The sequence below is a fragment of the Osmia bicornis genome, chromosome 4, assembly GCF_907164935.1.
Source record: "Osmia bicornis bicornis chromosome 4, iOsmBic2.1, whole genome shotgun sequence".
Classification (NCBI taxonomy): Eukaryota; Metazoa; Arthropoda; class Insecta; order Hymenoptera; family Megachilidae; genus Osmia; species Osmia bicornis.
In genome coordinates, this window is record NC_060219.1 from 11,507,079 (window position 1) to 11,524,118 (window position 17,040).

At 37.7% G+C, this 17,040-nt stretch overlaps 4 protein-coding genes across 7 annotated transcripts in view; 3 read left to right on the forward strand and 1 right to left on the reverse strand.

Annotated features, from left to right (window-relative positions):
* The first annotated feature begins 646 nt into the window (after positions 1-646).
* On the forward strand, positions 647-2,855 carry LOC114878432 (odorant receptor 82a-like). The gene is made up of 6 exons (XM_046285442.1): positions 647-1,698; positions 1,802-2,102; positions 2,177-2,273; positions 2,359-2,466; positions 2,540-2,695; positions 2,778-2,855. The coding sequence occupies exons 1-6, from the start codon at positions 1,305-1,307 to the stop codon at positions 2,826-2,828; spliced, it is 1,107 nt and encodes a 368-aa protein (XP_046141398.1). The 5' UTR covers positions 647-1,304; the 3' UTR covers positions 2,829-2,855.
* A 424-nt stretch (positions 2,856-3,279) lies between these two features.
* The window catches only part of LOC114878419 (protein expanded), a 53,367-nt gene continuing 39,606 nt past the window's right edge, over positions 3,280-17,040 (reverse strand). The window contains exons 10-18 of one of the 4 annotated variants that reach the window (XR_006829336.1): positions 16,711-17,028; positions 16,343-16,621; positions 14,244-16,144; positions 12,365-14,185; positions 11,612-12,271; positions 8,376-8,657; positions 7,811-7,931; positions 4,862-4,932; positions 3,280-3,355 (exon numbers count right to left, since the gene is read on the reverse strand). Coding sequence is in view for 1 of the 4 variants with exons in the window: in XM_029192230.2 (XP_029048063.2) it covers positions 13,697-14,185; positions 14,244-16,144; positions 16,343-16,621; positions 16,711-17,028 (2,987 nt within the window). In the remaining 3 variants the exon portion in view is untranslated. Of the gene's footprint in view, positions 3,356-4,861; positions 4,933-7,810; positions 7,932-8,375; positions 8,658-11,228; positions 11,305-11,611; positions 12,272-12,309; positions 14,186-14,243; positions 16,145-16,342; positions 16,622-16,710; positions 17,029-17,040 lie in introns of those variants that run through there. The other 3 variants (XR_006829338.1, XR_006829337.1, XM_029192230.2) reach the window with 3 other exon arrangements.
* Positions 3,328-6,144, forward strand: LOC114878427 (odorant receptor 82a-like). Its single transcript, XM_029192247.2, has 7 exons — positions 3,328-4,080; positions 4,470-4,914; positions 5,027-5,327; positions 5,399-5,495; positions 5,581-5,688; positions 5,759-5,914; positions 5,997-6,144. Exons 1-7 carry the CDS (start codon positions 4,075-4,077, stop codon positions 6,045-6,047), a joined length of 1,164 nt encoding a protein of 387 aa, XP_029048080.2. The 5' UTR covers positions 3,328-4,074; the 3' UTR covers positions 6,048-6,144.
* On the forward strand, positions 8,777-11,082 carry LOC114878431. The gene is made up of 4 exons (XM_046285443.1): positions 8,777-10,184; positions 10,302-10,602; positions 10,674-10,773; positions 10,856-11,082. Exons 1-4 carry the CDS (start codon positions 10,130-10,132, stop codon positions 10,970-10,972), a joined length of 573 nt encoding a protein of 190 aa, XP_046141399.1. The 5' UTR covers positions 8,777-10,129; the 3' UTR covers positions 10,973-11,082.

The following is a 17,040-nucleotide window of genomic DNA, read 5'->3' on the forward strand; positions in this document are numbered from 1 at the left end:
GATACGTTTCTTTATTACGAGCTCTGATCTGATCTGTGCAAATAGAGGTACATCGATAATTAATACATACAACTGGGCAGAAGAGAAATTTTGCTTTTCCCCAAGTGATATAAGCGAGAACCTGTTATATGAATTTATTTTATGATACTTTTAAAGTCGAGAAAACACTATTTATTATGCCACCTTTACTGTGCAACAAACTTATAGTTAAATATGTTACAGTATAAAATATAAAATATGAAAGCTACTTCATTTTTTCTTACGAATCGCAATTCCTCCCAGCAGAATTGTTCGGTCCAGATTTCGTAATCAATCACTAGCACTCGCGTTATCTGAATCACCCTTTCCAGGATTGATATAAAAATAAAATAAAAGAGTGAAAAAATTTCTTTCATCGACTAGGAAAGTAGCATCAATGTTTGCTAATATATATATTTGTTAATGAAAAATAAATGTGTGTACATTGTACACAAGAAGAATAAGTAGACCAAGAAGAAATAATCGTCGAAAGAATCTCTACTTAAAGTGTAATTGGATACATATTTGATACACTGGGGGGGTAAATGTACGCGAAATTGTTCGCGAAATAACAGTCGTAAGATAATCATTGTTTGCGAGTGTAATAGTCATATAATGGCATCAATTTTCGTACGAAATGACAGTTTATCGATTGCTCTATCAATGAAACTGACAACAGGGGTGAATCGTCGCGTCGCGTCGTCGCGTCAGATCGTAAAGGATAATCCGATAACACCATGAGCGTAAGCTTTTCGTTTACAATTTACAATTTACAACACCCGTAAAAATTTCGGGTGTCTAGTAACATATAATATAGAATAATGGTAACGTGTTTCAATAAAATAAGCGATAAGGGGTGAATCAGAGCGTTGAGCATCGCTAGAAATGAATTAGATGTAGGGGGAGTTCACTTACAATTAGTATCGGACATTAGCTATATCTGAAAGAACTGAAATGTGACAAAATTGCTTCAACAGTCAAAACATAGGAGAAGATGAAACAAACGTTTCAGGGTTGAAAGAATTTTGTCACATTTCAGTTGTTTTAGATATAGGTAATGTCCGATACTAGGGGAACTTCCGCTAATTTAATATGTGGGACCGAGCCGATAGCTCGGTGGAAATTTCTAATCGAGAGAAACAAGAATAAACGTAGATTTAAGAAGAGAGTCAGACCGAGCCCAAAGCTATAGGTAGGTAGAAGCCCGTGTATACAATAATCGAAGACTGTTACAGGAGAAGGCTCGAGTTAAAGACGTGCTCGTTCTAAACGAACAGATCTATTCGATGTGCGGTGTTTGGCCATTGAGCAGGTCATACACGAAATTCGTCATGTATGCGTCCTATATTTCCGTTCACTTGGTCATCATGAATATGAATCTCTACGACGTGATGGGAGATTTGGAGCTGACAGTTAAGAATATAACAGACAACACGATCGTGACGACAACCTTTCTGATGTTGTTTCAACTCCGCTTCAGCAAATTGATCAAGAACGTGATTACAATAGTAAAAGAGGAACTAACGAGTAGTGATTTTGAAAATATCCATGAACTTGGCTTGTATCTATCTTACAATAAAATATCCAATACTTTTGGCAAATACGCGATTAGAGGATGCATTATCACCTGGGTATGGTGGTATACAACTCCTATGTTACATGCGGTGCTATCGGGCTCAGGTAGAATAAAAACAACACCAACAATTTATACTGATTTTCATCGAAAGGTTTAAAAGTTTGAAATTGAATAATTTTCATTGGTATATGTATGTATGTATGATAGTTACAGGAAAAAGCAACGATTCAGCAGCTTTCTTTCTACCCTTTCCTGTTCGTGGTTTTGTCCATTACGAAGACAACTTTCAAAATTATTTAATGATGTACGTGTATCAATTTCCTATGCTGTTTGTCGCACTATTTCATACAAACACTGTTAGTTTGATTTTTAATTTGGTGCTGCACGTGTGTGGGAAATTTTCAATCTTGTCGCATCGTATTCAAAATATTCAAGTAGATTCACTTTCGGTCAATCAATTTCCTAGTATAATTAAAGAGTTGGTGAATAAGCATCTAAAACTGATCGTGTAAGTAATCATTTTTTTACTTATCTAGTTTTTATCTATCTAACTTTTTTACCTAATTAATTATCCAATTTCAGGATGGCAAGAATGCTCAATTCAGCACTTGATACTATTCTCTTGATAGAGCTGATACAAACGAGTATAAGGATGGGCGTACTCGTCTATATGTTGTCGGTGGGACGTTTCGGTCAACAAATCCTACGCACACATTGCTGTGCAACAATTATAACTATTACAAATAGCTAATTATGTTTTTCAGACCAACATGGGAAATTTTCTGAATGCTCTCAGGTTCACGTTATACATTATTGCGGTCACTTCTATACTTTATTTGTACTCGTATATAGGCGAATGCATGGCGCAGGAGGTAAGTTGAGTATCAATAATTTCGTAAAAATGGTATACGTACAATTTATGCGAATTAATAAAATTTTGTTTAGTCAACGAGAGTGATCGAAGCGTACTATGATTTCAACTGGTTGAAATTATCAACAAAAGATCAAAAAACATTGTTGCTTTGTATGATCACCGGGCGAAGAACGATGTACATAACTGCTGGCAAAATTTACGTATTCTCCTTATTCGGTTTTATCGGCGTGAGTAAATATTACACACAATTACGATTGCAATCACGATAATTCAATAATGTCAATTTCATATTTTTTCACCTTTTAATAGATCTTGAAAACCTCGTTCGGATTTGTTTCCCTCTTACAAGCTCTGATTTAATTCAGAAGATAAACATTTCAACCGAACTGTTGTTATATTATAGTTTCATGTTATATTTTATGGATTGTTTGTTTAAAATAAATATATAATGGAGTGATTACGTTTCCTCCATCTAAAAAAAAAAAAAAATCGATTAATCTATAGGTAAATCGCAAAAAGAAGATGTCCAGATCATTTTTTATGAATTACTAATCGACACTGTGCTCGAAGCGATCGCTTAGTTAACTAATACTTTTTGCTGAAAATATTCAATAAAACTGTGTCAATTGTATAACGTTTCTATAGAAATGACTGCAATTCAACCCAAAAATTTGTACTCTATTGTATGTCTAATGGACGTAAAACGTTGCAACTTACGGCTGGTGAATTTTACAGTTTTCGCTGTCCGGTTTTATCCAAGTGGGTATATAAATCATACAACTTAAGATAAAGAAATAGAGAAAATAATATCATCGAATATTGTTTGTCGCAACAGATTATGAAAACTTGCTTCAGATACGTTTCTTTATTACGAGCTCTGATCTGATCTGTGCAAATAGAGGTACATCCATAATTAATACATACAACAGGGCAGAAAAGAAATGTTGCTTTTCCCCAAGTGATATAAGCGAGAACCTGTTATATGAATTTATTTTACGAAATTTTTAAAACGTCGAGAAAACACTATCTGTTATGCCACCTTTACTATGCAACAAACTTATAGTTAAACATGTTACAGTATAAAATATAAAATATGAAAGCTACTTCATTTTTTCTTACGAATCGCAATTCCTCCCAGCAGAATTATTCAGTCCAGATTTCGTTACCAATCACTAGCACTCGCGTTATCTGAATCACCCTTTCCAAGATTGATATAAAAATAAAATAAAAGAGTGAAAACATTTCTTTCATCGACTAGGAAAGTAGCATCAATGTTTGCTAATATACATATGTATTTGTTAATGAAAAATAGATGTGTGTTCATTGTACATACAAGAGGAATAACTAGACCAAGAAGAAATAATCGACGAGAGAATCTCTACTTAAAGTGTAATTGTATACATATTTTATACATTGGGGGAGGATAAATGTTCGCAAAATAACAGTCCTAAGATAATCATTGTTCGCGAGTGTAATGGTCGTATAATGGAATCAATTTTCATACGAAATGACAGTTTATCGATTGTTCTATCAATGAAACTGACAACAGGGAGAATCGTCGCGTTGCCTCGTCGCGTCAGATCGTAACGGATAATCCGATAACACCATGAGCGTAAGCTTTTCGTTTACAATTTACAATTTGCAATTTACAACACCCGTAAAAATTTCGGGTGTTTAGTAACATATGATATAGAATAATGGTAACGTGTTTGAATAAAATAAGTGATACGGGGTGGGTCGCAGTGAAAACAAAGGAGAAGATAAAACAAACGTTTGACGGTTGAAAGAATTTTGTCACATTTCAGTTCTTTTAGATATAGCTAATATCCGATACTAGGGGAACTCCCTCTAATATAATATATGGGACCGAGACGATATCTCGTTGGAAATATCTAATCGAGAGAAACAAGAATGAGCGTAGATTTTAGAAGAGAGTCAGACCAAGCCCGAAGCTACAGGTAGGTAGAAGCCCGTGTATACAATAATCGAAGACTGTTACAGGAGAAGGATGGAGTTAAAGACGTGCTCGTTCTAAACGAACAGATCTATTCGATGTGCGATGTTTGGCCATTGAGCAATTCCTACAAGAAATTCGTCATGTATGCGTCCTATCTTTTCGTTCACTTGGTCGTCATGAATATGAATCTCTACGACGTGATAGGAGATTTGACAGAAACAGTTAAGAACATAACAGACAGCGCGATCATGACGACAACCTTCCTCATGATATTTCAAATTCGTTTCAGCAAATTGATCAGGGACGTGATTATAACAGTAAAAGAGGAACTAGCGAATGGTGATTTTGAAAATATCAATGAACTTGACTTGTATCTATCTTACAATAAAATATCAAATAAATTTGGAAAATACGCGATTAGAGGAAGCTTTATCACCTGGTTATGGTGGTATACAGGTCCTCTGTTACATGTGCTGCTATCGGGTTCAGGTATATCGGTAATAATCCCTATAATAATAACAACAACAACACTAACAATTACACTGATTTTCATCGGGAAAGAGTTAACATTAACATTGGTATACGTATGTATGTATGATAGTTACAGGAAAAGGCAACGATACAAACTCTTACGTTCTACCCTTTTCTGCTCGTGCTTTTGTCGATTATGAAGACAACTTTCAGAATTATATGATTATGTTCGTGTATCAATTACCTATAATGTTTGTCGCACTATTTCATACAAACACTGTTAGTTTTATTTTTAATTTGGTGCTGCACGTGTGTGCGAAATTTTCAATCTTGTCGCATCGTATTCAAAATATTCAAGTAGATTCACTTTCGGTCAATCAATTTCCTAGTAAAATTAAAGAGTTGGTGAATAAGCATCTAAAACTGATCTTGTAAGTAATCATTTTACTTATCTAGTTTTTATCTAACTAACTTTTTTACCTAATTAATTACCCAATTTCAGGATGGCAAAAACGATCAATTCAGCACTCGATACTATTCTTTTGATAGAGCTGATACAAACAAGTATAAGGATGGGCGTACTCGTCTATATGTTGTCGGTGGGACGTTTCGGTCAACAAATCCTACGCACACGTTGCTGTGCATCGATTATAACTATTACAAATAGGTAATTATGTTTTTCAGACCGAGATGGGAAATTTTCTGAATACTCTCAGGTGCACGTTATACATTATTGCGGTCACTGCTATTCTTTATTTGTATTCGTACATAGGCGAATGCATGGCGCAGGAGGTAAGTTCAGTTTCGATAGTTTCGAAATGGTATACGTGCAATCTATGCGAATGAATAAAATTTTGTTTAGTCAACGAGAGTGATCGATGCGTACTATGATTTCAACTGGTTGAAATTATCAATAAAAGATCAAAAAACATTGCTGCTTTGTATGATCGCCGGGCGAAGAACGATGTACATCACTGCTGGCAAAGTTTACATATTCTCCTTATTCGGTTTTATCGGCGTGAGTAAATATTACACACAATTACGATTGCAATCACGATAATTCAATAATGTCAATTTCATATTTTTTCAACTTTTAATAGATCTTGAAAACCTCGTTCGGATTTGTTTCCCTGTTACAAGCTCTGGTTTAATTCGAAAGATAAACATTTCAACCGAGCTGTTGTTATATTATAGTTTTATGTTATATTTTATGGATTGTTTGTTTTAAATAAATATATATATAATGGACTGATTACGTTTCCTCTCTCTCTGTCAAAAAAAAAAATCGATTAATCTATAGGTAAATCGCAAAGAGAAGCTGTCCAGAGCATTTTTCATGAATTATTACGAATCGACACTGTGCTCGAAGCGACCGCTTAGTTAACTGATACTTTCTACTGAAAATATTCATTAAAACTCTGTCAATTGTGTAACGTTTCTATAGAAATGTCTGGAAAATCATTCAAATACATACTTTTGTTGTTGACTCGAACGACGATATTGCAAACGTGTCCGTATATGTATATTTATATAGCCGATATACAGAATCGCAAACAAACGGAAGCGTATCTTAATCGTCAAACAATAATAAATCATTAATTTTACGATCCACCTATAATTACGTATTAAACGATAAATAGAATATTTTTTACATTTAATCTCAAGTTCAACAACAGATAAAGTTCCAGGTAAACGACCTCGTTGATTAATTAGATAGAATTTGAAAGAATCAAGTTAAATAAATCATTTCGATTTCAGATAAGTCATATATACGACAGAATTTACGGGTTGAGTAACCTTCAAACGTTCTTCGTGTCTGTTGCAGATATGTACGTATATAGAGATTTTTCTGTTCCGACATTCTAATCATTTCCTTGAATACATATATGTACATATTTTATCAATTTGAAATGATTCGGAGAGGGCCGAATCCAGAGGAGGCGATTAAAACGATCATCGTCTAATCAACAGTTATGATAAATCCTCAAATAGTAACTCATTTTTATATAATATTATTAACTAACATTATTTTGTTATACAGCTACGAACTGTTCGTCTCTATTGGCGAAATAATTGATTAATTATCACGTTTGACAGTAGCAATTGTCAAACGCGTTTGATAAATGGATATCAAACGAGTTAAATTGCCGCGCTTCGTTATATGGGAACTTTTATTTCTTGGCAATACGATCTCTATGATGTTGCGTGTCTAATGTCTATATCTATAAATGATCTTAAACTAGCAAGAAAAATTTCCTTTCTTCTATATAACAAAGACTCTTGCTCATACGTTCGCGCATGCATTTAGACAAGTATCATAGATAATATGGATTTTAGGAAAGTTTTGTAAGAGAACTAGTTATATCATCGCATATTAAAGAGGTTAAACAAGTATTGACATTAAGTTATTGATGAAGCAAGTTTCAAGTGTCGAATTACGCTAATCGATGTTCATTTCTGATAATTTATCATTTTAACACTCCGACGCGGTCGTATATTTTATCAAACGGTTCTTGTAATTTTATATTTTTTTTTTTACGCCAACAAACAGATAAATCGCAAAATCACCACTCTTCAATCTCGATACATTATTGAAGAGTAAAATTCCTGTAGAATCTTCCTAATTATACGAAATTTCAATTTTGTTACTTAATCAATTTTAAAATTGATAGGTATACAATTTAAAAAAATTTTGTATCCTAAAATGTTAAAATATTTAAAAAATACAAAACCAGTCGCCAGAGCTAGAGAAGGATAGAACGAACGTTTCTATTTTTTAATTCTGACAAATGAATTTATAAAAACTTTTGTTTCAATAGAAAATAGTGACGATTGTTAATATTAATGAATTAAGCAGGCAAACTATGTAACTAATATGGAATCTATTAGAAGAAATAAAAAGTAATATACATACAAAATTGCTTTCTGCCGTTGATACAAAGTCTTGGATGAATAACGTAGTAGGGTCGTTTCGAAACACTTCGCGGCATCCAAGTTTTTCCGCGTAATCACACTGTCTAATAACGTTTTGCCAACTGAAAAATAATTAAAGGAAATAATTGTCTGTGCGATATATGTGAGAATACGGTAGCACGTTACGCTTCCGTTGACCGGCGTACAGTATTGATTAAAGTAATACGTTTACTTTATTGTTATCGTTTGAAATATTCTCCGATTTCGTTCTTCACGATGCGACGAATACTCGCGAATATAAGGTCTGACTTGTACGAATTACCGCGAGTCTACTTCGTATTCAAACGATTAATGTGTTCCTTAAGACTTTCGAGTCAGAAATCGTGTTTTTGCAGTCGGTTTTCTTTGTACTGTTTCAAGGCAACGAATTACATATTAACTGGTGAATGTAGCTTGAACGAAAGTCAATCGAAGGTTTGCGAACTAGGACTGCGGAGCTGAACTATTACAGCCCTCTATGAATTCGAGTCGTCAACTAAAAGTACTACATATAATGTTCTACTTACTCACTCGTCCGCAATTTAGGCTTCCTTTGGTTCAGAAGAAGCGGCGGGGAAGGAATGCCCCACTACTACTTCTGTTTAGCCATTTATTTTGTATACGAGAAACGGCAGGTTGCAATTTTAGATATTATCCCTAGGTTTCCTCAGGGATCCCTCTATACGCAGAGATTTTCTTTGGTTTCTTCCTAGAGTAACTTCTCTAGTTACTCTCAAGATGGCGTCTGTAGTGGCGCGTTGATTCAAAAATAAATCTATCCCGTGTCATACATTACTTTGCCCCGTTTTCTACGAAATATAAAATATATTATTTTTTTCAAACGATCTTCATTATAAAAAAAGAGTTTATTATTCGTAGCTGCGGTGGCGCGTGGTAAAATATGAAAGCTACTTCATTTTTTCTTACGAATCGCACTTCCTCCCAGCAGAATTATTCAGTCCAGATTTCGTAATCAATCATTAGCACTCGCGTTATCTGAATCACCCTTTCCAAGATTGATATAAAAAAAAATAAAAGAGGGAAAAAATTTCTTTCATCGACTAGGAAAGTAGCACAAACGTTTGCTAATATATATATATTTTTTAATGAAAAATGAATATATGTACATTGTGCATACAAGAGGAATAAGTAGATCAAGAAGAAATAATCCTCGAGAGAATCTCTACTTAAAGTGTAATTGTATACATACTTTATACACTGGGGGGTAATTGTACGCGAAATTGTTCGCGAAATAACAGTCGTAAGATAATCATTGTTTGCGAGTCTAATCGTCGTACGCGTCAATTTTCATACGAAATGACAGTTTATCGATTGCTCTATGAATGAAACTGACAACAGGGGGGAATCGTCGCGTCGTCGCGTCAGATCGTAACGGATAATCCGATAACACCATGAGCGTAAGCTTTTCATTTATAATTTACAATAACCGTAAAAATTTCGGGTGTCTAGTAACATATAATATAGAATAATGGTAACATGTTTGAATAATATAAGCGATAAGGGGCGAATCAGAGCGGTGAGCATCGCTAGAAATGAATTAGATTTAGGGGGAGTTCAGTATCGGACATTAGCTATATCTGCAAGAACTGAAATGTGACAAAATTGTGTCAACAGTCAAAACAAAGGAGAAGATGAAACAAACGTTTGACGGTTGAAAGAATTTTGTCACATTTCAGTTCTTTTAGATACTAGGTGCCGTCCGATACTAGGGGAACACCCCCTAATATATGGGACCGAGCCGATAGCTCTTTGGGAATTTCTAATCGACGGAAACAAGAATGAGTGTAGATTTTAGAAGAGAGTCAGATCTAGCCTATGGTTAGGTAGAAGCCCGTGTATACAATAATCGAAGACTGTTACAGGAGAAGGCTCGTGTTAAAGACGTGCTCGTTCTAAACGAACAGGTCTATGCGATATGCGATGTTTGGCCATTGAACAATTCCTACAAGAAATTCGTCATTTATGCGTCCTATCTTTCCGTTCACTTGGTCATCATGAATATGAATCTCTACGACGTGATGGGAGATTTGGAAGAAACAATTAAGAACATAACAGACAACACGATCATCACGACAACCTTTCTCATGTTGTTTCAACTTCGATTCAGCAAATTGATCAGGAACGTGATTGCAATAGTAAAAGAGGAACTAGCGAATGGTGATTTTGAAAATATCAATGAACTTTGTTTGTATCTATCTTACAATAAAATATCGGATACTTTTGGCAAGTACGCGATTAGAGGAAGCATTATCACCTGGATATGGTGGTATTCAGGTCCTATGTTACATGTGCTGCAATCGGGTTCAGGTATATCGGTAATAATCCCTATAATAATAATAGCAACACCAACGATTATACGGATTTTCATCGCGAAAGGGTCAATAGTTAAAAATTGATTAATTTTCATTGGTATACGTATGTATCTATAATAGTTACAGAAAAAGGCAACGATTCAAAATCTTTCGTGCTACCCTTTCCTGTTCGTGCTTTTCTCCATTATGAAGACAACTTTCAGAATTATATAGTGATGTACGTGTATCAATTACCTCTGCTGTTTGTCGCACTATTTCATACAAACACTGTTAGTTTGATTTTTAATTTGGTACTGCACGTGTGTGGGAAATTTTCAATTCTGTCGCATCGTATTCAAAATATTCAAGTGGATTCACTTTCGGTCAATCAGTTTCCTAATAGAATTAAACAGTTGGTGAAGACGCATCTAAAACTGATCGTGTAAGTAATCATTTTACTTATCTAGTTTTTATCTATCTAGCTTTTTTACCCAATTAATTACCCAATTTCAGGACGGCAAAAATGCTCAATTCAGCGCTTGACACTATTCTTTTGATAGAGCTGATACAAACGAGTATAAGGATGGGCGTACTCGTCTATATGTTGTCGGTGGTACGTTTCGGTCAACAAATCCTACGCACACGTTGCGGTGCATCAATTATAACTATTACAAATAGGTAATTATGTTTTTCAGACCGAGATAGGAAATTTTCTGAATACTCTCAGGTACTCGTTATACATTACTGCGGTCACTTCTATGCTTTATTTGTACTCGTACATAGGCGAATGCCTGGCGCAGGAGGTAAGTTGAGTATCAATAGTTTCGAAATAGTTGTGAATGAATAAAATTTTGTTTAGTCAACGAAAGTGAACGAAGCGTACTATGATTTCAACTGGCTGAAATTATCAATGAAAGATCAAAAAATATTGTTGCTTTGTATGATCGCCGGGCAAAGAACTTTGTACATCACTGCTGGCAAAGTTTACATATTCTCCTTATTCGGTTTTATCGGCGTGAGTAAATATTACACACAATTACGATTACAAACACGATAATTCAATAATGTCAATTTCATATTTTTTCTACTTTTAATAGATCTTGAAAACCTCCTTCGGATTTGTTTCCCTCTTACAAGCTCTGATCTAATTCAAAAGATAAATATTTCAACCGAACTGTTCTGACAGTTTCATATTATATTTTATAGATTGTTTGAAAGTTTAAAATAAATGTATAATGGACTGATTACGCTTCTTCTCTCTTTTTTTATGCCAACAAACAGATAAATCGCAAAATCACGAACGTTTCTATTTTTCAATTCTGACAAATGAGTATATAAAAACTTTTGTTTCAATAGAAAATATTGACGATTGTTAATATTAATGAATTAACTAGGCAAACTATGTAACTAATATGGAAGTTATTAGAAGAAAAGAAAAGTAATATACATACAAAATTGCTTTCCGCTGTTGATACAAAGGCTTGGATGAATAACGTAGTAGGGTCCTTTCGAAACACTTCGCGGCATCCAAGTTTTTCCGCGTAATCACTGTCTAATAACGTTTTGCCAACTGAACAATAATTAAAAGGAATAACCGTTTATTCGATATGTGTATGTATACGGTAGCACGTTACGCGCCCTTGGCCGGCGTACAGAATTGGTTAAGGTAATACGTTGACTTTATTGTTGTCGTTTGAAATATTCTCCGATTTCGTTCTTCACCACGTGACGTATAATGTTTGCGAACTAGGACTGCGGAGCTGAACTATTACAGCCCTCTATGAATTCGATTCCCCAACTAAAAGTACTACATACACTGTTCTACTTACTCACTCGTCCGCAATTTAGGCTTTCTTTGGTTCAGAAGAAGCAGAGGGGAAGGAATGCCCCACTGCTACTTCTGTTTAGCCATTTATTTTGTATACGAGAAACGGCAGATTGCAATTTTGGATATTATCCCTAGCTTTCCTCAGGGATCCCTCTATACGCAGAGATTTTCTTTGGATTCTTCCTAGAGTAACTTCTCTAGTTACTTTCAAGATGGCGTCTGTAGTGGCGCGTTGATTCAAAAATAAATCTATCCTGTGTCATACATTATTTTGCCCCGTTTTCTACAAAATATAAAATATATTATTTTTTTCAAACGATCTTCATTATAAAAAAAGAGTTTATTATTCGTAGCTGAGGTGGCGCGTGGTACATACATGAGGTTTTCGACTACAACAAGTCCTATAATTTCACGCAAATACTATGTACAGACATGGTTCGTGTTGTAATATTAATATCTACCATTAATTAACATAAGTCAACGTTACGTCTACAAATTGTTACCCCTTACACGTCTACGATCTAATGATTAATGTGTACGAAAGATCGACGCAAACACGAGACTCTTGCGTAGTATCATAGTAGTCAAAATATCAATTGTTTCGCGTTCATTACCGTTCAGTAAAGTACGTGTTCTGTAGTGTAGTTAAAAGGAGAATTCGTCTATTGTACCTCGTACCGGCTGCTTTTCCTTCTTCTTGCCAATGAATAACCAATTTTTCTCATCTAGCCTGCTTAAGCGCTTTAATTCTCTTAAATAAAGAAAACGAAATAAAAAAAAGAAACTACACTTACAGTTACGTACACGCAGATGTATTATTATAAAACAAAAAAACCGCTTCGATAGAAAGTATCATAAAGCGAGCGTTGATTGAGTTATTTAAAAAAATATAATAGTAATAATAAAGACAAGAATCATCTGGATGGTAATAAATATTACTTTCGTAGACACATGTATAAAAAAAAAAAAAAAAAAAAAAAAAAAAAATATGAAGGTACTATTTCTCTAGTTACATTAATCATACCTGTCTTCGTTCAGAGTATAAAAATATCCGAGTAATTAGTACCTAAGAAAAATCGTTGCTCTTGTCAGATAACTATTATATGTACAAGAGCGTCTTTTACGCTTTCGTCATTAGGATTTTACAACAATCGCGTTTAATGTTCCCTTTGATCGCGCTAACCGCTTTACTTGAGCAAAATGTAACGTTAATGGACACTTTATTGTCTTATTGTAAATGTGTGTGCGTGTGTGTCTGTCTGTCTGTGTGTACGTGTATGTTTCTATATTATTCTACGTACGAAAAGCTTTTGTTCGTTCGAATAGAGGAAAAAGTGAAATTTTCAACTTCTTATTAAAGAGATCATTAAAAAGAAAATTGAATCGAATAAGAAAGGGATCATCTTTAGCTTCTCGAAGGTTTTCCTAGATTCAATGATTTCGTATCTCGACAGTATTAGCGACAAGTAGAAAAATTGTAAACGATATAAAAATGGCACCCTGAGTTGAAGAAGCACGGTCTGTGAAACTTGTCTGTTTTAAGTATACCTAACGTCAGGATCTTTGTTTAGCCGTTATCAAAAAAGTTATCGTAAAATCGTAATCTTCAACGGCACATCGTGGAATGTGTACCTTTATCGAGGTATAAAATTGTTCGTAACGTTGCAAGATCGGCAAAGGTCCCCTTCGCTCTTTTTTCAATTTCACCTTACGAATGGGACGCTCTGGTCGGATCCTTTTTCACCGAAGACACGGCTGTCGAATTCGACACTTTGTAAGCGTTGCCCTTCACCTCTGCCGGGTGTTTGTGAGTACTCGTCGAAGATTTTCGAGGAGGTTTAGCGATCTGAGTGGTCGACAGACCGCTGACTGGATATTTGTTTCTGCTGGAAGTTCCAATATTGCTGGTTCTCGTACCATTCTTCGCGGACGTCGAAGAAGATGTCGTCTCATTGGGGGGATGCTTTGGCATAACGAACGCTTTCGTTTGTTTCAATAAATACCGATCATTGCATAACGCCGATATCAATGGTAAGTCCAAGTTGCGACTTTTCTCACGAAGCGTTCGAATATCCAACATTCCATTCTCTTTTCCTTCCTCGCGTTCGCGTTCCTCCGTTCCCATCGTTTTCGACGTTTTATTCGGCGAAGAGGATGACGACGAGGCAGACGGAAGCGGTTGATTCTTCTCAAGATTCTGTAAATAAAATTTCGTTAGTCTTCGTTCGAGGAAACATTTCGTTTGATATAGGTACCTGTATTTCGTAAGGAGGAGGCGGAGGAGGTGGTGGTAGCCTACGATGCTTGAGTTGCGGCAACGACTGCAACTTGATGCTGGAAGGAGAGTCGAAACATTTCAAGATATTCTCGTCGCTTCTGGTCCTGGAAAATGCGTGGAGCGTATGAGGATGAGTCGGGGCTGGTGGTTCGCGTCTAAGACTCTGACTTCCTGCCGACGAACAAGTAGCTCCACTGTACAGGGAACTGGTACTGGCGGCATAGTGGCTGCTCAGATTACTATGCGGTAAATAATTGTTAGAGCTGGTATCGCTGCTGCTAAGGTTTTGATTCGAAGCGTATTTAGAGGGTGACGAGAAGGAGGAACCGGGAAGGTACGGTGTGCTACGATACATCACTAACGATTTATTGTTGAACGATGGATAAGGGGGAGGTGGATAAGCAGCCATTGCTGCCAGAAGAGATCCTTGTTTGGCATCGATGTACTCTTGCTTCGACACGGCAGGATCCTTCAGAGGGAACATGACGTAATCGACGTCGGAATAGAGTTGCTGTTTATACTGTTCGATTTGCGACCTCGCAACTTGACTGGTGTATACGGTAGCCAAGCTGGGCGGCGGCGGTGGAGGTTGTCTGGGGTGAATCATGGGTGGCGGAGGGGGTGGCGGAGGAGGCGGTGGTGTCAAGTAAGGCAACAAAACCGGACCACCTCGCGAAGCGTGGACGTCCAAATAATTATTCGGTCCAACGACAAGAGCGGCAACGGGAGCGTGAACTGGCGTAGGTTTCATTTTGTCACCGGGATAAGTAGGGGGTTGAATTCTGGGCGGTGGTTTCGGGGCGATCGAGGCAACGTCGTCGTTGCTCGTATGATTAGCGGCGATGCCGCTGGTGGTCTTTGAATTCAGCGGCGTTATATTGCCGTTGTTGGATTTGTTGTTCGTCAGATTACTTTGAAACTTGCTCGACGTTACAGTAGTAACTCTCGACACGATCTCTTCGGTGCTGCTGGTCGGGTACAATTTCGAAATGGCTTCCTGTCGAGTAACGTCCGAGACTTCTGGATACGGGGGTGGTGGTGGTGGCGGTTCTCTGGGTTGGACAGCGTCGTTTCTCGGCGGCGTAGGTGGTGGTATTTGGATTCTTTCTCTGGGCGAAGTGTAAGGCGGCGGTGGCGGTGGTGGATCGGTTCTTCTCGGTGGTAAAGGGACGAATTCGCCACGAGTCGCGTTGTACGGCGGCGGAGGCGGAGGTTCTCTCTCGATATCCGGTATCTTTGCTCGCGACGAGTTTATCGTAGCGTAATCCATGCTGACCGGATACGGAGGAGGTGGAGGAAGTTGCCTGTCGCTGTCCGTCCTCGGCGGAGGAGGTGGCGGAGGCATAGTAACGTAATCGCAATCGGAATCCATGGAGTTGCTGATGGTTTTTCGGGGAGGATAACGTCCAACGATCAAGTCCGATAGCTCGTCGGCTGACAATAAAGGTCCTACGCTGGAAGGATCGCTACCGTCGCCTCTGAAACTTCCAGCACTGAGTATGCTGTTGCTTCGCGATCTAGAATCTTCCAATTGTTGATCCAGAGATACCGCAGACATAGCGGAAACCACTATGTCGTTAGCGACGTCGTCGTCACCTTTGCAGACGCTGTAAATCGGTTCTTGATCTTCCGTACCAACGTCTTCCGTGTAGACGTCGCTCGTCTCCGATCTAAGCCCACTGTGGATGGTGTAGAAACCGGATGTCACCGAAGCTTCATCGGTAGTCGACTGGACGGAACTCAAGGCACACATGTCACTCGCTGCCGACGATTCGTTTGCGTCTCCGCTAGGCGAATACAAGTCTCCAATTCTCTCGTCCTGCATCTCGCTGCTCCTTAACGTGTACACTCCACTGGTCTCGCTCGCGATGTCGGTACCTGGAAAAATTCATCGAGTCTTGCGATGTAAATGCGATGAAAATCAGAGCTACAAGTATCTTTAAGGAACGGAATTCAACTGGTTCCTTTCTGACCATTTCCACGTACCAAAATGTTTTAAATACAATGTATTTATTTCATAATCATATGTATTCGGTCGTATAATTGAAAAAAAGAAAGCTGGTAGAAAAAACTCACCCGCGTATTTGCCAGCTTTTTTGCACCTGTCGTAAATGGCACCAGGAAAGCTAGCGGTTTCTGAAGAAACCGCTGAATTCTGTGCCGTATGGGAGTAACCGAGCTCGAGACTGGATGTTGCCGAGGTGCGACGCATTCGCGGCGGTCCACCAGCAGGTGCATTCACAACCACCACCGTGCTACAGCTGCTACTGCATTGCGATCCCTCGGCCCCCGTTGCTGCACTCGAAGCTAATCGCAGTGCAGCCGTCGTAGGAGTGTTGTCCGTACCGTCGACTTCTGAAAATATTTACAGAGATTCCACGATCCGCTCTCCTACGCGATTCAAACTTAATCAATATATCGTTAATTCAGTTAATAGAATTTACCATCCACGGTAGAGGCTGGCGAGGATGGCATCGAACGATCCTCGATATCTGCATTCGAGCCGTTCACCAGGCAGCCACCGCCACCGCCACCGGGGTGCGAAGAAGAATTTTCTGTAAGACGCGGAAGACACTCGGTCGAGGCTGGCGCCGTGTCTGGTTCGTCCTCGCTATGAACCCGGTCGCTGACAATTCCAGAAGTTGTATTGGACGAGGTGCTGGAGATAACAGAAATTCGTTGATCCCCGCGTGCGCCTCGTGCTGTTAAGCTCAGCTTGCATCGTGCAGGATACATGTAGCAGTCGCGAAGAACCTTTCTCTCTGTACAGATTG